General features: G+C 44.0%; 2 protein-coding genes across 2 annotated transcripts in view; both read right to left on the bottom strand.

Moving 5' to 3' along the window:
• Positions 1-2021: 2021 nt before the first annotated feature.
• Positions 2022-9110, bottom strand: LOC121581608 (excitatory amino acid transporter 5-like). The gene is made up of 2 exons (XM_041897100.1): positions 9017-9110; positions 2022-2903 (listed from the first exon to the last, which is right to left on the bottom strand). The coding sequence occupies exons 1-2, from the start codon at positions 9098-9100 to the stop codon at positions 2658-2660; spliced, it is 330 nt and encodes a 109-aa protein (XP_041753034.1). The 5' UTR covers positions 9101-9110; the 3' UTR covers positions 2022-2657.
• Positions 9111-9481: 371 nt separating this feature from the next.
• The window catches only part of LOC121581378 (excitatory amino acid transporter 5-like), a gene marked incomplete at its 5' end in the record, with an annotated part of 29921 nt that continues 16219 nt past the window's right edge, over positions 9482-23183 (bottom strand). Inside the window, 2 exons of the mRNA XM_041896889.1 lie at positions 9482-9620; positions 22556-22750. Coding sequence (XP_041752823.1) covers positions 9482-9620; positions 22556-22750 — 334 coding nt within the window. The remainder of the gene's footprint in view (positions 9621-22555; positions 22751-23183) is intronic.

Below are 23183 nucleotides of genomic sequence, written 5' to 3' on the forward strand. Positions count from 1 at the left end.
ACTCCTCAATTGTCCAGTGTTGGTGATAGCATGCCCACTGTTTTTAGCTGATAGGAGTGGAACCCGGTGTGGTCGTCTGCTGCAACAGCCCATCTGTGGCAAGGACTGATGAATTGTGCATTCCGAGATGCTGTTCTACACACTACTTTTGTACTGTACCGTTATTTGCCTGTTTGTGGCCCGCCTGTTAGCTTGCACGATTCTTGACATTCTCCTTCGACCTCATCTACAAGATGTTTTTGTCCATAGGACTGCCATTGACTGGATGTTTTTTGTTTGTCGCACCATTCTCAGTAAACCCTAGACATTGTTGTGCGTGAAAAGCCCAGGAGGCTGGCCATTTCTGAGATACTGGAACCGGCGCAACTGGCACCGATGATCATACCATGCTCAAAGTCGCTTAGAATGGGCAAAACGAGTGACCTAACGTTCAATCGAACAGTAACTGATTGCCTCAATGCCGGTCTGCCTGCTTTATATACAGTTGAAGTCGAAAGTTTACATACACTTAGGTTGGAGTCATTCAAACTCATTTTTCAACCACTCCACAAATGTCTTGTTAATAAACTATGTTTTTGGCAAGTCGGTTAGGACATCTACTTTGTGCAAGACACAAGTAATTTTTCCAACAATTGTTTACAGACCGATTATTTCACTTATAATTAACTGTATCACAATTCCAGTTTGTCAGAAGTTTATATACACTAAGTTGACTGTGCCTTTAAACAGCTTGGAAAATTCCAGAAAATGATAGCTTTTAGCTTCTGATAGGCTAATTGACATAATTTGACATAATTTGAGTCAATTGAAGGTGTACCTGTGGATGTATTGCAAGGCCTACCTTCAAACTCAGCGCCTCTTTGCTTGACATCATGGGAAAATCTAAAGAAATCAGCCAAGTCTGGTTCATCCTTGGGAGCAATTTCCAAATGCCTGAAGGTACCACGTTCATCTGTACAAACAATAGTACGCAAGTATAAATACCATGGGACCACACAGCCGTCATACCGCTCAGGAAGTAGACGCGTTCTGTCTGCTAGAGATAAACGCACTTTGGTGCGAAAAGTGCAAATCAATCCCAGAACAACAGCAAAGGACCTTGTGAAGATGCTGGAGGAAACAGGTACAAAAGTATCTATATCCACAGTAAAACGAGTCCTATATCGACATAACATGAAAGGCCGCTCAGCAAGGAAGAAGCCACTGCTCCAAAACCGCCATAAAAAAGCCAGACTACGGTTTGCAACTGCACATTGGGACCAAGATCGTACTTTTTGTAGAAATGTCCTCGGGTCTGATGAAACAAAAATTGAACTGTTTGGCCATAATGACCATCTTTATGTTTGGAGGAAAAAGGGGGTAGGCTTGCAACCCGAAGAACACCATCCCAACCGTGAAGCACGGGGGTGGTAGCATCATGCTGTGGGGGTGCTTTGCTGCAGGAGGGACTGGTGCACTTCACAAAATAGATGGCATCATGAGGAAGGAACATTATGTGGATATATTGAAGCAACATCTCAGTCAGGAAGTTAAAGCTTGGTCGCAAATGTGTCTTCCAAATGGACAATGACCCCAAGCATACTTCCAAAGTTGTGGCAAAATGGCTTAAGGACAACAAAGTCAAGGTATTGGAGTGGCCATCACAAAGCCCTAACCTCAATCCTATAGAAAATTAGTGGTCAGAACTGAAAAAGCGTGTGAGAGCAAGGACGCCTACAAACCTGACTCAGTTAGACCAGCTCTGTCAGGAGGAATGGGCCAAAATTCACCCAACCTATTGTGGGAAGCTTGTGGAAGGCTACCCGAAACGTTTGACCCAAGTTAAACAATTTAAAGGCAATGCTACCGAATACTAATTCAGTGTATGTAAACTTCTGACCCACTGGGAATGTGATGAAAGAAATAAAAGCTTAAATAAATAATTTCTCTACCATTATTCTGACATTTCACAGTCTTAAAATAAAGTGGTGATCCTAACTGACCTTAGACAGGGAATTTTTACTTGGATTAAATGTCAGGAATTGTGAAAAACTGAGTTTAAATGTATTTGGCTAAGGTGTATGTAAACTTCCGACTTCAACTGTATCAAGCCACGGCCACATGACTCACTGGCTGTAAGAGCAAACCATTTTCATGAACAGGGTGGTGTACCAAATAAAGTCTTCTCATTGTATGTAATGTCTGCTCTTCATATAGAATGTCTCCCACCATATCACTCTGCTGCTGGCGCATAGTATAATAAGTCTTATAAATATATACACAGAAATATACACAATCATAGTGGGTTGTAATATAAATAATGTAGAAAATCGTATTTTCTTTACACATCCTCTGAATGGCATCCACAGTGGGCCATAGTGTGCCAGCAAAGGTCGGGTTGGTCGTCCCGAGCTCTGGTGTAGTCAGTCAGTCCTTCCTCTCTCCCTCTCTCCCCTGTAGCTATGATACTGGCTGCATTCTGATTCTCCACACTTTTTCCAAAGTATGCATTTTCCCACTTCTCATCATGGATTTCAAAGCGTAGGATTGGTGTAGGCTAAGAATTGGCTAGAGGGAGTTGTTAGATCCACCATTATTAGATCCATGACGGGGAGTGTGCAAATGCACACTTAAGGAGAAGTGTGAAGAATCAGGATGCAGCTCAATGATAACTCTGTCTATACGTTGGTCTCCAGGCCGTTCATGTCGATGGAGCAGTGGTCCTTGTCCTTGTGCTCCCTCTGGTGTTGGGGAGCGTGGGGGTTCCTCTTCCTCTGCTCCGGCCGAACCCCCTCCTCCAGCTGCATCAGACGAGCCACATCTGGGCCCCCCGGTCCACAGGGAGTGGGCTGGTGCACACCATTCTTCTGGTACGTCATCTGCTGGATGCTGATCATGGGCTTGGTCTCGCAGATCAAAGGCACCTGAAGGGGGTAAAAGACAACGGGAGGTAGAAGAAGGAACCAATCCGTGAATTTGTGCTAAAGCAAAGAATTCCCAATGCAAAACAAATAGATAGGTCCACTGCTGGTTCAAATGTCAGGACGCAATGGGAGGTACAAAGAAACCAAACATTTAAAACGGCCAACACACTTGGATATATTGTAAGTTGCAATTGAAACTTTGTTTTAATGTTATTTTATCTCATAACTACATGTCTTCATAGCCCACCCATAAATGTAGAATAAACCAATCCGTGAAATAATGCCAAACCAAAATAATTCCCTATGCAAATAGAACTCTAAGGAAGAATCTTAATATCTGTATTCAACAGAGAGATTGGGAAATAACTTCAATTCAAATTGTATTTGTCACATGCGCTGAATACAACAGATGCAGACCTTACCCTAAAATGCTTACTTACAAGCCCTTAACCAACAATGCAGAGTTTTTTAAAAGTAAGTAAGAAAATATGTTTAAAAAAAAGTAATAAACTAAAGTTTAAAAAAAGTAACAATAAAATAATAATAACGAGGCTATTTACAGGGGACACCGGTACCGAGTCAATATGCGGGGTACAGGTTAGTCGGGGTAATTTAGGTAATATGAACATGTAGGTAGGGGTAAAGTAACTATGCATAGATAATAAACAGCGAGTGTCAGCAGCGTAAAAAAGGGGGTCAATGCAAATAGTCCGGGTAGCAATTTGATTAACTATTTAGTAGTCTTATGGCCTGTGGGTAGAAGCTGTTCATGGTCCTGCATCGATACCGCTTGCCGTGTGGTAGCAGAGAAAACAGTCTATGACTTGGGTGGTTGGAGACTTTGACAATTTTTAGGGCCTTCCTCTGACACCACCTGGTATAGAGGTCCTGAATGGCAGGGAGCTCGGCCCCAGTGATGTACTGGGCCGTACACACTACCCTCTGTAGTGCCTTGTGGTCGGATATCGAGCAGTTGCCATACCAAGTGGTGATGCAGCCATTCTTTAGGCGTTCTTCACTGAAGAAATTCAAATCAAAGACGCTGTTGCTCATCTGCGCTGGACGGGAAATGGCTACATCTATCGTGACTCACCAGCACCTGTGGCTCTCTCTCACTGCCATGAATTAGCCGGAGAGAAACAAGCTGCTCAACGCGCCTATCTCCAAGAAAGCCCTTTACGGGGCCGCCGTGGTGCAGGCGACTGAGCGCTTTAGAAAATTGGAGGGAGGAAGCAGCTGGCTAAATATCTGCCTCTGGCTACGTCAGCCGCGCAGCACCGGCAGCTGTCCTCCTCATCCTCCTCTTCCCAGAGACCGGGGTCTACAGCTCAGCGGCATGCCTGCCGCTAGGCGACAGCTCCAAGCAACACTCCTGCTGTTCCAGCTGCCCCAGCGCCGACCCTCCTGCCCAGCAGTACACGCCGGCAAAAGCACAAAGGCAAAACCCTCGTGATCAGAAGCGACGCTGCGTTTGACGCAACGCGGGGGAGCAGATGGAGGACCCGACTGTAGCCGGCTTTCCTTCTGTCATTCCTCACCCTCCTGTTGGATACTTTGTCTATTTGTAATAAAGAGATGGCATTATTTTAGGACAATGACACAAAAGAGCCCTTTTTCCATGGCAAACCTAAGATCTCTCAGGTTGCTCCTCTCCCTCTCTCTCTCTATCTATCCAGAGGCGTCCGGCCCCCGGTCATAGACACACATAACTCTGGTTCATGCACCCGGCACTCGTCAGAGCAAACAGCGCGTGTGACAGCAAGGGTTCCGACCCGCCGGCAGCCTCTTTTTGGCAGGCAGCGGGGACAACCTCTGGCCCACATATGAGCCCACAGCCTGAGCATGGCTCTATGCTATCAGGAGGCGCTGTTACTGGCGTTACGCATGTAACCATTGTATCAGCACCGCCGGCTTCCACAGAACCAGGCTGTTTCCTCTCCCTTTCACAAGGGGCCACCATGGGCTGTGCCACCGTGTTACGACCAGTGGCCAGTGGCGGGCAGGACCATAGAGGAATACAGATAGTTTCTACTAAACGTTCCCCAGCTGCACGCTCTCCTGCTCTCGCAGCATTATTGGGAGTGGCGTCAAAGCAGCACTCTCCATCCTGGTTAAAACAAACGCTAAGACTGGGTTACACTATCCAATTTCACTGGTCTCCTCCTCCCTACACGGGAGTGGTGGAGATGGTGATGTCATCGACAGAGAAAGTCGCGGCTCTAAAATTAGAGATTGCGGAGCTACTGTCAAAGGAGGCGGATACAGTGGTTCCCTCGGAACAGAGAAACAAGGGGCTTTACTCGCCCTATTTCGTGGTTCCAAAAAAGACTGAGCCTCTTTAAAGTAAAAATACTTTAAAGTACTACTTCAGTCATTTTTGGGGGTATCTGTACTTTACTTTATTATTTCTATTTTTGACAACTTTTACTTTTACTTCACTACATTCCTGAAGAAAATATTGTACTTTTTACTCCATACATTTTCCTTGACAACCAAAAGTACTCGTTACATTTTGAATGCTTAGCAGGACAGGAAAATTGTGAAATTCATGCACTTATCAAAAGAACACGTGGTCATCCGTACTGCCTCTGGTCTGGTGGACTCACTAAACACAAATACATCTTTTGCAAATAATGTCTGAGTATTGGAGTGTGCCCCTGGCTATCCGTCAATTTTAAAAACAAGAAAATGGAGCAGTCTGCTTTGCTTAACATAAGGAGTTTGAAATTATTTATACTTTTACTTCTACTTTTGATACTTAAGTATATTTGAGCAATTATATTTACTTTTGATACTTAAGTATATTTAAAACCAAATACTTTTAGACATTTACTCAAGTACTATTTTACTGGGTGACTTTCACTTTTACTTGAGTAACTTTCTATTAAGGTATCTACACTTTTACTCAAGTATGACAATAGGGTACTTTTTCCACCACTGGCCAGCGCACCCTGACCGAGAGATTAGCCAAACAGCCTTTTCGCTCACGTCAAAGCGTCTGATGGAATGTATCCACCTAAACAACTTTTGCAAGAGTATAGACCTGAAGGACGTGTACTTTCATGTGCCGGTGAAACTGTGCCACGGGAAGTTTCTCTGCTTCGACTTCCGGGGAATATTGTACGAATACATGAGGGAGCCGTTTAGGTACTCCCTGGCCCCAAGTGCGTAATGTTGGCTTACTTGGGAGTGTTGGCTTACTTGCGACTAGACCCTGTGCGTCATCGTCGCCGGCTGTTGGTCGTTCCCAGCAACCTCAGGGCGGATCTGTACACGTGGTGTCCTGATGGGAAGAGTCTCCTCTCACATTCCAGTCTATACAGATGCTTCTCTGACTGGATGGGGGGGACATGCCAGAATCGAGCAGTGGGGGATGTGTGGCCTCCATTGGAGAATCGCCACATCAATCTCCTAGAGCAAGAGACGGTGCTGATGGTTCTGCAACATTTCGCTCCTAGGCTTCAGGGCCGCAATGTGTTGCGCTCTACCAGCTGGCAAAGAGATTGTGGTTGTGGGTGCACTGGCGCCTTCACTCCTTGACAGCCCGTCATATCCCAGACTACCTCAATGAGGGGGCGGACCTCATGTCTCAAGGGGGTCCTCGGGATAACGAGTAGCACTGTTCGGGAGAGCCGACATAGATCTGTTCGCGTCGCGAGCCAATGCGCATTGCCGCCTTTGGTCCACTATGAAGGTGTACGCCTCAGCGATTTCAGCTTGTCATGAGGGTTTTGGTAAATCAATCAAATCACAGGAGGGGACTAAGCACACACCCCTGAGGGGCCCACATGTTGATGGTCAGCGTGGCAGATGTGTTGTTGCCTACCCTCAACGCCTGGGGGCAGCCCGTCAGGAAGTCCAGGATCCAGTTGCAGAGGGAGGTGTTCAGTACCAGGGTCCTGAGCGTGGTAATGGGCTTTGGAGGGACTATGGTGTTGAATGCTGAGCTGTAGTCAATAAACATCATTCTTCCATAGGTATTCATTTTGTCAATGTGGGTGAGGGCAGTGTGGAGTGCAATATAAATCTGTGGATCTCTTGGGTGTTGATGTGGCTAGGCCACTCCAGGACCTTGAAATGCTTCTTACGAAGCCACTCCTTCGTTGCCCGGGCGGTGTGTTTGGGATCATTGTCATGCTGAAAGACCCAGCCACGTTTCATCTTCAATGCCCTTGCTGATGGAAGGAGGTTTTCACTCAAAATCTCACGATACATGGCCCCATTCATTCTTTCCTTTACACGGATCAGTCGTCCTGGTCCCTTTGCAGAGAAACAGCCCCAAAGCATGATGTTTCCACCCCCATGCTTCACAGTAGGTATGGTGTTCTTTGGATGCAACTCAGCATTCTTTGTCCTCCAAACACGACGAGTTGAGTTTTTACCAAAAAGTTATATTTTGGTTTCATCTGACCATACGTCATAGTTGACGTGTACCTATGATGAAAATTTCAGGCCTCTCTCATCTTTTTAAGTGGGAGAACTTGCACAATTGGTGGCTGACTAAATCATTTTTTCCCCACTGTACACACAAAACCCCATAATGACAAAGCAAAAACTGTTTTTTTTAATTTTTTTGCAAATCTATTACAAATAAAAAACGTTAAAATTCCATTTACATAAGTATTTAGACCCTTTACTCAGTACTTTGTTGAAGCACCTTTGGTAGTGATTACAGCCTCGAGTCTTCTTGGGTATGACGCTACAAGTTGGATGGGGAGCGTCGCTGCACAGCTATTTTCAGGTCTCTCCAGAGATGTTTGATCGGGTTCAAGTCCGGGCTCTTGCTGGGCCACTCAAGTACATTCAGAAACTTGTACCGAAGCCACTGCTGCGTTGTCTTGGCTGTGTGTCGTTGACCTGTTGGAAGGTGAACCTTCGCCCCAGTCTGAGGTCCTGAGCACTCTGGAACAAGTTTTCATCAAGGATCGCTCTGTACTTTGCTTCGTTCATCTTTCCCTCGATCCTGACTAGTCTCCCAGTCCCTGCCGCTGAAAAACATCCCCACAGCATGATGCTGCCACCACCATAGGGATTCACCATAGGGATGCTTGGCATTCAGACCAAAGACTTCAATCTGGGTTTCATCAGACCAGAGAATCTTGTTTCCCATGGTCTGAGAGTCCTTTAGGTGCCTTTTGGCAAACTCCAAGCTGGCTGTCATGTGCCTTTTACTGAGGAGTGGCTTCCGTTTGGCCACTCTACCATAAAGGCCTGATTGGTGGAATGGTGCAGAGATGTTTGTCCTTCTGGAAGGTTCTCCCATCTCCCATCTCAGAGTGACCATTGGGTTCTTAGTAACCTCCCTGACCAAGGCCCTTCTCCCCCGATTGCTCAGTTTGGCCTGGCGGCCAGCTCTAGGAAGAGTCTTGGTAGGTCCAAACTTATTCCATTTAAGAATAGAGGCCACTGTGTTCTTAGGAAGCTTCAATGCTGCAGAAATGTTTTGGTACACTTCCCCAGATCTGTGCCTCGACACAATCCTGTCTCGGAGCTCTACGGACAATTCCTTCGACCTCATGGCTTGGTTTTTGCTCTGACATGCACTGTCAACTGTGGGACCTTATATAGACAGGTGTGTGCCTTTCCAAATCATGTCCAATTAATTGAATTTTCCACAGTGGACTCCAATCAAGTTGTAGAAACATCTCAAGGATGATCAATGGAAACAGGATGCACCTGAACTCAATTTCGAGTCTCATAGCAAAGGGTCTGAATACCTATGTAAATAGATTGATGAGGACATTTTTATATTAAATCCATTTTAGAATAAGGCTGTAACGTAACAAAATGTGGAAAAAGTAAAGGGGTCTGAATACTTTCCGAATGCACTATAGCTAGCTAGAAGATAGTTATGAAGTAAAACGTTTGCTTTGTGTATATCTTGTTTCGTCTATTGTTACGATTGTCCTGGCTGGAAGAAGGTTCAGTGAATGGGGAGGTGAAGCGTGAGGTAATACAGTAGGGGGAGTGCGAGTGCTTCTCAAATGTATTGTTTTATGCATTCTCCACACTCTCGTCCTCACAAGAACGTACTCAAGAGAACGTCTTCAGAGAATGCACTCAGAGCATGAGTGTACGGTAGAATGCATATTGAGAAACAGAGTTTCTCTCACCTGCTCTCCCTCCTTGATAAAGTCTTTTCTACAGATGTGAGCCATGATCCCCGTGGCCAGAGCGTCTCCCATCACGTTGACCATGGTCCTGAAACGGTCTCTGGAACACAAAAATAGGTTCAGCTGCCTTGGTGGTGGTGGGAGGCTCTGTTGGTGCACTGCACACACACTGAAGCTACAGTCTAGTAGTGTTGTGAGAGCACTAGTAACACATTACAGTACCACAGTTTTTGTGGCATATTGAGATCACTATAGTATATATTTTAAAATCAACTTCTCGTAATATCTCAGTACAATGTTATTCTTAATAATAAGATTCTATAAAACCAGTTTTTTATTGACTTTGTAAAATACGGCCAACTTTGCTTAGGTTTAACTTTATCAACACCTCACCCTTTATCAACTTTTATTATGTCAAATATAAATAGAAACTGGGCGTGAAGACCAAACAGAAGCGTTGTGTACTTACAACGCCCAATCCACAGCAATGATAAGTGTGATGTCATCAGTGGGCAGGCCCACTGAGGTTAGCACGATCACCATGGTGACCAGTCCGGCCTGCGGAATTCCAGCTGCACCAATACTGGCAGCTGTGGCTGTGATACTGGGATCAAGAGAGAGAGGAAATTACACCAGTGACCTTGACTGGATTAGGACAAATCTGTACAGTCTCCAAAACCTCCCAAATGATGTCATATAACCATGGATGCATTCCAAATGGCACCCTATTCCCTATATCAGGGTTCCCCAATAGGCGGCGCGCAGGCCAAATTCGGCCCGTGGGTGATTTTATTTGGCCACTAAAATCCTTTTCATGTTGGACATAAAAGACTGTAAAATCACCAGGAAATCAGCTCAAAGTGATTTTAATTTAGTAAATCTGATCCCAAGTATTTCCATGCATAAATAGAGAAGCATATGTGACTCGTTACAGGAAACTAGGCGTATGTCGCGTGTCACTACTTCACAGGAGAGCCATTTGAACGTAAACTTTTTTTTAAAATCTAAATGCATTTTTTGGGCAGAAATGCCTTCTGGAACATGTGAACTTTCATGTGCCTTAATAACAAACTTGTATGCCATCTGTAAATATGTTTAAAATTGTTAAATTACGAGCCTAGTTGGTCTAGCCACAGAAAAAGACAGCAACCTTCCCGCTAGCCATGATTGGCTGAGATAATGAGTGGGCTGGACATGCCGAGAGATGAGTTCGGATTGGTCAGCCATGTAGCACGCTTCTGTCTATTTGAGCTGGTCAGTATGTGTAGGTAATCCTGTCTAATGCAGCTTTTAAAAAAAACATATTGGGTAGTAGTACTGCATAAGTGTTGCTCTCCACTTTCTGGAAGACCAAGTTTTGAAATCTGTGGAATTAGAGTATGATAGCTAAGGAGATGGAGAAAACACCTGTCTCCGGATTACATCTTCAAACTAAGGGCAACCATGGCATCCATGACAGAGAGGGAGAAGCGTCCATCCTTGTATACGGGTAAGATAGTCTAGCTAGCTACATTGTCAGATATTACACGTTTCTAATTTTGTTAGAAATTCGTTTTCATTTCAAGTTAAAGTGTACTGTTAGCTGGCTCGCTAGCTAACGTTACGTGTATGATCTGTGTAGTAATATTATTAGTATCTCAGAGCCATTTGCTTTGCTAGTTATAGCCTAATGTTAGCTAGCTAACGATGAACCTGGTTGGTTAGCTACCTGCAGATTCATGCAGGGTAGTAACGTCATGAGTTGGGATTATGGTTCATTGTTTAGCTAGCTAGCTACTTGTCTTAACAAAAGACTCCACTGTGCATTTCAATAGAATGTTAATGATGTCACTGCGACAACAGTTGATAGACCTAGCTGGTAAATTCGCTCTGGCTAACTATTCTGATTTCAGATCACTCTCGTCTGAGTGTGCCAGAGCGCAGAATTTACGAACGCTCAACACCCATTGAATATGGCCGGTGTCAGTAAACGTTGGCAAAAAAGCGTAAATTGTTGCCAGCAGCACAATTACAGTCACCAACGCTCTGGATAAAATAAAAACAACCTAACCAGCTCTGCTAGGGCGAGTAAAATGGTCAGTGAGCTGTTCTCTCTTTGTGTCTGGAAGTAGCTAGCAAGCTAGCCAACGTTAGCCAGTTAGATGTGTGCTTGACTGCTGTTGTTAGGACAGAATGATCGGATCAACCCTTAAAGAGATGGGTGGGCTAAAGCGTAAGAGGGTGTGAACGATGCTGAATGGTGTAGACCAGGGGTGTCAAACGTCCGGCCCGCGGGCCGGATCAGGCCCGCAAACGGGTTTAATCCGGCCCGCGAGATGATTTTGAAAAAAATAATAAATAAAAAAATGAAAAAATAAATGAAAAAAATTTGTAAATTATAAAAATGCGCTGCAATTTTTCTATAAAATAAACTGCTGTTCCAATTGCGTCCACTGGATGGCGCAATAGCAATTGTGTTAAGCAAGCAAACTGTTTATACCGGGGCAGAGCAAGTAGGTCAAGCACGTGCAACCAATCAATCAATCAATCAATTTTATTTTATATAGCCCTTCTTACATCAGCTAATATCTCGAAGTGCTGTACAGAAACCCAGCCTAAAACCCCAAACAGCTAGTAATGCAGGTGTAGAAGCACGGTGGCTAGGAAAAACTCCCTAGAAAGGCGAAAACCTAGGAAGAAACCTAGAGAGGAACCAGGCTATGAGGGGTGGCCAGTCCTCTTCTGGCTGTGCCGGGTGAAGATTATAACAGAACCATGCCAAGATGTTCAAAAATGTTCATAAGTGACAAGCATGGTCAAATAATAATCAGGAATAAATCTCAGTTGGCTTTTCATAGCCGATCATTAAGAGTTGAAAACAGCAGGTCTGGGACAGGTAGGGGTTCCATAACCGCAGGCAGAACAGTTGAAACTGGAATAGCAGCAAGGCCAGGCGGACTGGGGACAGCAAGGTGTCATCATGCCCGGTAGTCCTGACGTATGGTCCTAGGGCTCAGGTTCTCAGAGAGAAAGAGAGAACGAGAGAATTAGAGAGAGCATACTTAAATTCACACAGGACACTGGATAAGACAGGAGAAGTACTCCAGGTATAACCAACTAACCCCAGCCCCCCGACACATAAACTACTGCAGCATAAATACTGGAGGCTGAGACAGGAGCGGTCCGGAGACACTGTGGCCCCATCCGAAGAAACCCGGACAGGGCCAAACAGGAAGGATATAACCCCACCCACTCTGCCAAAGCACAGCCCCCGCACCACTAGAGGGATATCCTCAACCACCAACTTACAATCCTGAGACAAGGCCGAGTATAGCCCACAGAGGTCTCCACCACAGCACAAACCAAGGGGGGGCGCCAACCCAGACAGGAAGATCACGTCAGTAACTCAACCCCACTCAAGTGACGCACCCCTCCCAGGGACGGCATGAAAGAGCACCAGCAAGCCAGTGACTCAGCCCCTGCAACAGGGTTAGAGGCAGAGAACCCCAGTGGAGAGGGGAACCGGCCTGGCACAGACAGCAAGGGCTGTTCGTTGCTCCAGAGCCTTTCCGTTCACCTTCACACTCCTGGGCCAGACTACACTCAATCATATGACCTACTGAAGAGATAAGTCTTCAGTAAAGACTTAAAGGTTGAGACCGAGTCTGCGTCTCTCACATGGGTAGGCAGACTGTTCCATAAAAATGGAGATCTATAGGAGAAAGCCCTGCCTCCCGCTGTTTGCTTAGAAATTCTAGGGACAATTAGGAGGCCTGTGTCTTGTGACCGTAGCGTACGTATTGGTATGTACGGCAGGACCAACTCGGAAAGATAGGTAGGAGCAAGCCCATGTAACGCTTAATAGGTTAACAGTAAAACCTTGAAATCAGCCCTTGCCTTAACAGGAAGCCAGTGTAGGGAAGCTAGCACTGGAGTAATATGATCAAATTTCTTGGTTCTAGTCAGGATTCTAGCAGCCGTATTTAGCACTAACTGAAGTTGATTTAGTGCTTTATCCGGGTAGCCGGAAAATAGAGCATTGCAGTAGTCTAACCTAGAAGTAACAAATGCATGGATTAATTTTTCTGCATCATTTTTGGACAGAAAATTTCTGATTTTTGCAATGTTACGTAGATGGAAAAAAAGCTGTCCTTGAAACAGTCTTGATATGTTCGTCAAAAGAGAGATCAGGGTCAAGAGTAACGCCGAGGTCCTTCACAGTTTTATTTGAGACGACTTTACAACCATCAAGATGAATTGTCAGATTTAACAGAAGATCTCTTTGTTTCTTGGGACCTAGAACAAGCATCTCTGTTTTGTCCGAGTTTAAAAGTAAAAAGTTTTCAGCCATCCACTTCCTTATGTCTGAAACACAGGCTTCTAGCGAGGGCAATTTTGGGGCTTCACCATGTTTCATTGAAATGTACAGCTGTGTGTCATCCGCATAGCAGTGAAAGTTAACATTATGTTTTCGAATAACATCCCCAAGAGGTAAAATATATAGTGAAAACAATAGTGGTCCTAAAACGGAACCTTGAGGAACACCGAAATGTACAGTTGATTTGTCGGAGGACAGACCATTCACAGAGACAAACTGATATCTTTCCGACAGGTAAGATCTAAACCAGGCCAGAACTTGTCCGGTAGACCAATTTGGGTTTCCAGTCTCTCCAAAAGAATGTGGTGATCGATGGTGTCAAAGGCAGCACTAAGGTCTAGTAGCACGAGGACAGATGCAGAGCCTCGGTCTGACGCCATTAAAAGGTCATTTACCACCTTCACAAGTGCAGTCTCAGTGCTATGATGGGGTCTAAAACCAGACTGAAGCATTTCGTATACATTGTTTGTCTTCAGAAAGGCAGTGAGTTGCTGCGCAACAGCTTTTTCTAAAATTTTTGAGAGGAATGGAAGATTCGATATAGGCCGATAGTTTTTATATTTTCCGGTCAAGGTTTGGCTTTTTCAAGAGAGGCTTTATCACTGCCACTTTTAGTGAGTTTGGTACACATCCGGTGGATAGAGAGCTGTTTATTATGTTCAACATAGGAGGGCCAAGCACAGGAAGCAGCTCCTTCAGCAGTTTAGTAGGAATAGGATCCAGTATGCAGCTTGAAGGTTTAGAGGCCATGATTATTTTCATCATTGTGTCAAGAGATATAGTACTAAAACACTTAAGTGTCTCTCCCGATCCCAGGCTCCTCGCGAGAGCTGTGCAGATCCAGGACAGCTAAGCCCTGGAGGAATACGCAGATTCAAAGAGGAGTCCGTAATTTGCTTTCTAATGGTCATGATCTTTTCCTCAAAGAAGTTCATGAATTTATTACTGCTGAAGTGAAAGCCATCCTCTCTTGGGGAATGCTGCTTTTTAGTTAGCTTTGCAACAGTATCAAAAAGAAATTTTTGATTATTCTTATTTTCCTCGATTAAGTTGGAAAAGTAGGATGATCGAGCAGCAGTGAGGGCTCTTCGGTACTGCACGGTACTGTCTTTCCAAGCTAGTCGGAAGACTTCCAGTTTGGTGTGGCGCCATTTCCGTTCCAATTTCCTGGAAGCTTGCTTCAAAGCTCGGGTATTTTCTGTATACCAGGGAGCTAGTTTCTTATGACAAATGTTTTTCGTTTTTAGGGGTGCAACTGCATCTAGGGTATTGCGCAAGGTTAAATTGAGTTCCTCAGTTAAGTGGTTAACTGATTTTTGTCCTCTGACGTCCTTGGGTAGGCAGAAGGAGTCTGGAAGGGCATCAAGGAATTTTTGTGTTGTCTGAGAATTTATAGCATGACTTTTGATGCTCCTTGGTTGGGGTCTGAGCAGATTATTTGTTGCGATTGCAAACGTAATAAAATGGTGGTCCGATAGTCCAGGATTTTGTGGAAAAACATTAAGATCTACAACATTTATTCCATGGGACAAAACTAGGTCCAGAGTATGACTGTGGCAGTGAGTAGGTCCAGAGACATGTTGGACAAAACCCACTGAGTCGATGATGGCTCCGAAAGACTTTTGGAGTGGGTCTGTGGACTTCTCCATGTGAATATTAAAATCACCAAAAATTAGAATATGATCTGCTATGACTACAAGGTCTGATAGGAATTCAGGAAACTCAGAGAGGAACGCTGTATATGGCCCAGGAGGCCTGTAAACAGTAGCTATAAAAAGTGATTGAGTAGGCTGCATAGATTTCATGACTAGAAGCTCAAAAGATGAAAACGCCATTTTTTTTTTGTAAATTGAAATTTGCTATCGTAAATGTTAGCAACACCTCCGCCCTTGCGGGATGCACGGGGAATATGGTCACTAGTGTAACCAGGAGGTGAGGCCTCATGTAACACAGCAAATTCATCAGGCTTAAGCCATGTTTCAGTCAGGCCAATCACATCAAGATTATGATCAGTGATTAGTTCATTGACTATGACTGCCTTTGAAGTGAGGGATCTAACATTAAGTAACCCTATTTTGATTTGTGAGGTATCACGATCTCTTTCAATAATGGCAGGAATGGAGGAGGTCTTTATCCTAATAAGATTGCTAGGGTGAACACCGCCATGTTTAGTTTTGCCCAACCTAGGTCGAGGCACAGACACAGTCTCAATGGGTATGGCTGAGCTGACTACACTGACTATGCTATTGGCAGACTCCACTAAGCTGGCAGGTTGGCTAACAGCCTGCTGCCTGGCCTGCACCCTATTTCACTGTGGGGCTAGAGGAGTTAGAGCCCTATCTATGTTGGTAGATAAGAGGAGAGCACCCCTCCAGCTAGGATGGAGTCCGTCACTCCTCAGCAGGTCAGGCTTGGTCCTGTTTGTGGGTGAGTCCCAGAAAGAGGGCCAATTATCCACAAATGTTATCTTTTGGGAGGGGCAGAAAACAGTTTTCAACCAGCGATTGAGTGCTGAGACTCTGCTGTAGAGCTCGTCACTTCCCCTAACTGGGAGGGGGCCAGAGACAATTACTCGATGCCGACACATCTTTCTAGCTAATTTACACACTGAAGCTATGTTGCACTTGGTGACCTCTGACTGTTTCATCCTAACATCGTTGGTGCCGACGTGGATAACAATATCTCTATACTCTCTACACTCGCCAGTTTTAGCTTTAGCCAGCACCATCTTTAGATTAGCCTTAACGTCGGTAGCCCTGCCCCCTGGTAAACAGTGTATGATCGCTGGGTGATTCGTTTTAAGTCTAATACTGCGGGTAATGGAGTCGCCAATGACTAGGGTTTTCAATTTGTCAGAGCTAATGGTGGGAGCCTTCGGCGTCTCAGACCCCATAACGGGAGGAGTAGAGACAAGAGAAGACTCAGACTCAGACTCCGACTCGCTACATAATGGGGAAAACCGGTTGAAGGTTTCTGTCGGCTGAATGAGCGACACCGGTTGAGCATTCCAACAGTATTTCCCTCCAGAAGCCATGAGAAAGTTGTCCGGCCGCGGGGACTGTGCGGGGGGATTTATACTAACGTTACTGTCTGTACTTACTGGTGGCACAGACGCTGTTTCTTCCTTTCCTACACTGAAATTACCCTTGCCTAACGATTGCGTCTGAAGCTGGGCTTGTAGCACAGCTATTCTCGCCGTAAGGCGATCGTTCTCCTGTATATTATGAGTACAGCGACTGCAATTAGAAGACATCATGTTAATGTTACTACTTAGCTTCGGCTGTTGAAGATGTTGACGAACCATGTCCAGATAAAGCGTCCGGAGTGAAAAAGTTGAATAAGGGAAAAAAAGTTGCGATGGAAAAATGGAAAATAAAGTAAAATTGGCAGCTAAAACGCACAGGAAAATGACTCTTCTGTCTCGGGATAAAACGTCCGGGGTGAAAAAAGTTAAACGAAAAAAGATGAGTGAGGACAAAACTAAAAAGTTGGTAAATTTGTTGAACACAGAGATTGATTAAACGTTTATTAAAAGTAAAACGTGAATAGTTTGGCAGGTAGCCAAGTAGCAACAAACAGCACAGCAGCACGGAGACAATGCGGAAGCGAGACGGAAGCCAATGAGCTACTTTGTTTTGCCCGCGATATTTATTATGGCTTCTACTTTTAACATTATGTGCTTTGGCACCCTCATTGCCCCAATATGTCTCTGTCAAAAAAGAGAAAAGTGGACGCAGAGTGCAGAGTGTTCCAAGAAAAATGGTCATCCTATTTATTCACGGAATTGAATGGGAAAGCTGTATGTTTGGTGTGTTCAGAGCATGTTGCAGTGCTGAAAGAATATAACCTTCGTCGCCACTATGTGAGTCTTCATGCCGACAAATATGACAACTTTCAAGGACAGCGGAGATGAGAGAAGGTGAATGAACTGTTGGCGGGTCTGAAGAAACAGCAGTCTGTGTTTACTCACAGCCGAGACATCAGTGACGCTGCAGTGAAAGCTAGCTACCTCATTGCTAATGAAATCGCAGTGGCTTCAAAACCATTTAGTGAGGGTGAATTTGTAAAAACATGCATGATGAAGGCAGCGGAGATTGTGTGCCCTGAAAAGCGGCAGGCTTTTGCAAATATCAGCCTGACAAGAAACACAGTTGCAGACAGGATTTCGATCTTTCAGTGGATTTGGACAGCCAGTTGAAGCAAAAGTAAAGTCATTTATTGCGTTTGCCGCAATTGATGAAAGCACGGACATTACAGATGTTGCACAACTGGCCATTTTTTCATCCGCGGAGTTGATGACACATTGACCGTCACCGAGGAGTTCGTGGAGTTGGTGCCGATGACAGATACAACGACAGCAGCTGATATTTTTACAGCACTCGCCGGGCGCGCTGGACAGGGTCGGAGTGGACTGGTCCCGCGCTGTCAGCCTGGCTACAGATGGTGCGCCCTCAATGATCGGGAAAAAAAGCAGGCGTTGTGACAAAGTTCAGAGAGAAAGTGCAATCTGCAAATGGAGGACGTGATTTTTTGACTTTTCACTGTATTTTGCACCAGGACGCTTTGTGTTGCAAGTCATTAAAGATGGATAACGTCATGAAGGTGGTCATCCAAACTGTTAATTTCATCCGATCCAGAAGCCTGAATCACCGTCAGTTTGACAGCCTTCTCAGAGAGAAAGACCACATCTATGGCCTGCCATACCACACTGAGGTAAGATGGTTAAGCCGAGGTGCTGTGCTGAGGCGTTTCTTTGATTTACGAGAAGAAATTGAACAGTTCATGGAAGAAAAGGGCAAACCAGTGTTAGAATTTCATTCCGTAGAATGGATGCAGGACCTTGCATTTATGGTGGATGTTACAGAGCACCTGAATAACTTGAACAAACAGCTGCAAGGGCGCAACAAAGTTGTCACGCAGTATTATGACAGCATACGTTCTTTCAAGTTGAAGCTGTCATTGTGGGAGACGCAACTTGCCGGTGGTGATGCAGCTCACTTCCCCAGTCTGAAAAATGTGTGCGCGACCCAACATGTGGCAGACATGAAGCGGTTCAAAGATAAAATAACGGGACTGTTACGGGAGTTTGAGCAACGCTTTCAGATTTATGTTTATATGTTTTTATGTTGATGTGCTATTGTTTTTAATTGATTTTATTTTATTTAACCTATTCTTGACTCTGTGGTTCTTGCACTTGTTTGGGGAACAGGATTTCATTATTTTTATCTACATTTCTGCCTGAGAAATGACACCCTGATATAGTTCTGTGATCTGTGATATACTTCTGTGAATCACTGAGGCATTGTGTGTTTGTGTGTTCTTTGTCCTCAGAACTTTCAAATAACTTGAGGTGTTTTATGATTAATAGTGATGTTGTGCTTTTGGACACTGTCCTCAGGCTCCAGCTTTATGTTTATATGTTTTTATGTTGATGTGCTATTGTTTTTAATTGATTTTATTTTATTTGTATATTTAACCTATTCTTGACTCTGTGGTTCTTGCACTTGTTTGGGGAACAGGATTTCATTCTTTTTATCTACATTTCTGCCTGAGAAATGACACCCTGATATAGTTCTGTGATCTGTGAAACAGTTCTGTTAGTCACTGAGGCATTGTGTGTTTGTGTGTTCTTTGTCCTCAGAACTTTCAAATAACTTAAGGTGTTTTATGATTAATAGTGATGTTGTGCTTTTGGACACTGTCCTCAGGCTCCAGCTTTATGTTTATCTGTTTTTATGTTGATGTGCTATTGTTTTTAATTGATTTTATTTTATTTGTATATTTAACCTATTCTTGACTCTGTGGTTCTTGCACTTGTTTGGGGAACAGGATTTCATTATTTGTATCTATATTTCTGCCTGAGAAATGACACCCTGATATAGTTCTGTGATCTGTGAAACAGTTCTGTTAATCACTGAGGCATTGTGTGTTTGTGTGTTCTTTTTCTTTAGAATTTCAAATAAACTTGACGTGTTTTATGATTAATAGTGATGTTGTGCTTGTACTATTTTGGACACACTGTCCTCAGGCTCCAGCTTTATGTTGTATGTTGATCGTATTAAAACAAAGAAAACAATCTGAAGTTGTTGTTTTTAAGTTATATATACCATGCTTTTTCCAGTCCGGCCCACTTGGGAATAGATTTTCCTCCATGTGGCCCCTGAGCTAAAATGAGTTTGACACCCCTGGTGTAGACAAAGAAAGAGCTCTCCAATAGTTGTACCAAAACATTCAAAGGCCATTTTCTCACAAGTGAGGTTACACATTTATCAACTTTCAAAGCAGAATTACTTTCCCGTTGTTCCTCAACTGTAGTGTATGATATACCATTTTCTAGCTCTGAGTCTCTACTTTTATCTAATGCAAAAAACACAATTTCAAAATTTGCTACATAAGACCGAATTGAGCCGGACGGTCACATATGTGATTGTATCCCAATGTAATCAAGGTTTGAAATTATTCTGTTTTTGTTAAGTACTATATCTGTTTGGGATTCTTGCGGTCAATTTGCAGTGTACAAATTATTGTTAACTATGTTCCTGGTCCCCCGACCATCCGCTTAGGAAAAATCGTCTCAAGGCTGAATGTAATTGGGGACCCCTGCCCTATATAGTGCATGGCTGCATCCCAAATGCCTATTCCCTATATAGTGCACTACTGGGCTCTGGTCAAAAAAAGTGCACTGAATAGGGAATAGGGTGCCATTTGGGATGCTCCCATAAGAGAAAGACAAAAGAGCAAGAGAAAGAGAGTGGAAGAAAGACAGACTGACAAACACAGACACAAAGATACAGATACAGTAATTGACATCTGACACAATGGCTGAATTTCTGTCCCGTTTGGCCTCCCTGTTTGGGAAGCCTCTGAGAACATACTGACACACAGGCTGCGTCGCAAATAGCACCCTATTCCTTTTATAGTGCACTACTTATAACCAGAGCCCTATGGACCCTGGCCAAAAGTAAAGGGAACATGGTGCCATGTAAATTTAGGACATACACTCTGAGTACACTCTGAGACACAGTCTATCTCTGGAGCCCTGGACACTCCAGCCTACAGAGTGACCAGCACTACGCTACGAACAGCCAAACGTCACAGGAAAAGACAGGACGCCACCAAATAATGTAAAAACCCTCCTGATAACTCTGCCGTGACAAGAGAGCTGAGTAATACAGGTCATTTGGGTCTTACTGCCAGGAGATTACTGCCTGCCTGGCCACAGTCGGTTTGCGTCCAAAATGGCACCCTATTCCCAATCTAGTGCACGTGCACTACCTTTGACCAAAGCCCTATGGGCCTTGGTCAAAAGTAGTGCACTACATAGGGAATATGGTTCCATTTGAAAAGCAGCAGTCTGTGACGAGTAGATGAGGATAGGATAGGTCTGCTTAATGTTATTACAGTTTAACATGTCATTAAATCAGGGGAGAGCAAGGCCATTTTACACCGCAGATCTGCAGGTTGGGAGGAGGAGGAGGGGTCCGGGCTAGTCTGTCTGCCTGTCTGCCTGCATGCGTTTGATTCAGTATAATCTCATAATGTTCATTCATTAATTCTTCCTAAAAACTGTAACACCAGATAAATGTCTGTGTTGCACAAAATGCAAAGCTACAGATTTGTTGAATCCTTGGTGCTATTTTGGACAAAATAATTCTCCACATGCTTATCATTGGTGCCTATAAAATGTAACCGATGCACCAATTTGTAAGTCGCTCTGGATAAGAGCGTCTGCTAAATGACGTAAATGTAAATGTAAATGTAACCGCACAGGGAATACACATAAATGGATAATTAAGCAATCAATATGATAATTCCATGTATTTTTCACCCCATTCCATTCTAGGAAATTCCATTGCAGTAATCGGATCTTCCAACAATTCTCCAGGTTTTTGACCCATTTGTTTACACTACATGTTCTAATCAAAACTACTTTCTACGTGTTTAATAAGTCTGTTTCTAATTGTAATTGAGATGCCCCATGCATCCATTTTCATACTAAGGCCAGTGTTCAACCCAATCGTGCTTGTAGACAATATGTCTTTTAAATGTGTTTGTGGAGATCGCATTCAAGGTAAATGCTGCAGATGTCAGCTCAATTACAAATTACCTTTAAAGCGTCAATCTGCAGTTGAAACAATAAGAAAGCGCATTCCCTGCCCCTGTTTCGGTAGAATGCTATTGGGATGGGGCTGAAGAAATGTGAACACTTTCAAAATTCATAGACAGAGCCATAGATGCAAGGACTGACCATCCATGATATGGATGTATATATCCAAAATTACAGTTCTAGGCCTAGATTCAATCAGATCAAGTGTTAACCGGCGATAGCCGACACCTGCATAGCTGATGTTTTGGTGGTGTCGGAGGTGAAACTGTGTTGGAGCTGTCAAATCGGTGAACAGCTGCTCTTGTGATCATTGTCACGAAACCACACCCGTCCCACTCGTGTTAAAGTGTAGAACGAGAAAGTGTAGGCAATATAGAAATAATGGAGAATCATTAAACGAAATAATGAGGATTTCTATCAGCCTTATTGAGGTGTAGATTACTTTTCACAATCCAGTGTTCGCACTTATAAACAAGGCTGCATGGGTTTTCTCTTAATGAGAGAAATGTCCGCTTTAGGTATAATGCCAGAAGCCACTTGTGGATTTGACAGCTCTAACCCAGGATGTCGGCTGAAGCGGATCTGATTGAATCTGGCCCTTAACCATGTTTTGTGGCTATATAGTGTTTGTTTACATTTACTTTGTTTACAAACATTGGAGTAAAACAAGCCTATATTTTGGGTTCTGATTGGGTAAGCTCATGAGGCATTTTGAAATTATATTTTTCTTAGAATCAATGGGTACATAGGGATTATAGGCCTCCTGTAGCTCAATTGGTAGAGCATGGCGCTTGCAACGCCAGGGTTGTGGGTTCGATTCCCACGGGGGGCCAGTATGGAAATGTATGCACTCACTAACTGTAAGTCGCTCTGGATAAGAGCGTCTGCTAAAATGACTAAAATGTACATATCATTAATTCACAAGTCCAAAAATAGATGTAGCAACTTTAGATTGCCCCTTTAAATGTAAGCGCTATAGCTAGGTTTCTGATTGAATCCCAGCCTAAAACACTAAAAAAAAACTCACAAGTAATTTGTTAACGCTCCCCTCCGCCTAAGACTATAGGCTACATACCTGATGGTGATGATCTGGCCAAAGTCCAGCTCGTAGTTGTTGACCTGGGCGATGAAGATGGCCGCCACGGCCTCATAGAGCGCCGTCCCGTCCATGTTGATGGTGGCGCCCACGGGGAGTACGAAGCGGATGATGCGTCGGTCGATGTGGTTGTTCTCCAGGAGGCACTTGAAGGTGATAGGCAGTGTGGCAGAGCTGAGGAGATAGAGGAGCAGATTACGTTTTAGATTAGTATTAATATTGGATTAAACTCGCTCAACTCTATTGTCTTGTAAAGTTGAACAGGCATTACCATTCAAATCAACTTTAGTGATGGGTGGCCTATAATATATATTTTTAATTGTGTAGCTGTGGATTGCGTGTAGCCCAATCATGAGGCATGCCTACAGTCGGGAACGCGCGGCAAATCTGTCAGTAAACAGCATGCAGCCAAAACAGGCTTTCGCAATATTTCAAATACAATCGCGGGAAAATACAGGTTGGAAACCAAATGGATCCTGCTGAAACGAGAAGACTAATCGGTCTGTAGGCTACCAAGTTATCAATTTCCAAATAGGCCCATTGAGCGAACACAATTGTTTTAACAAGTAAAACAAGAGAGAGATAAGCTTTTGGCACGAGCGCATCG

This window comes from Coregonus clupeaformis, chromosome 14, assembly GCF_020615455.1.
Source record: "Coregonus clupeaformis isolate EN_2021a chromosome 14, ASM2061545v1, whole genome shotgun sequence".
In the NCBI taxonomy this organism is placed as follows: Eukaryota; Metazoa; Chordata; class Actinopteri; order Salmoniformes; family Salmonidae; genus Coregonus; species Coregonus clupeaformis.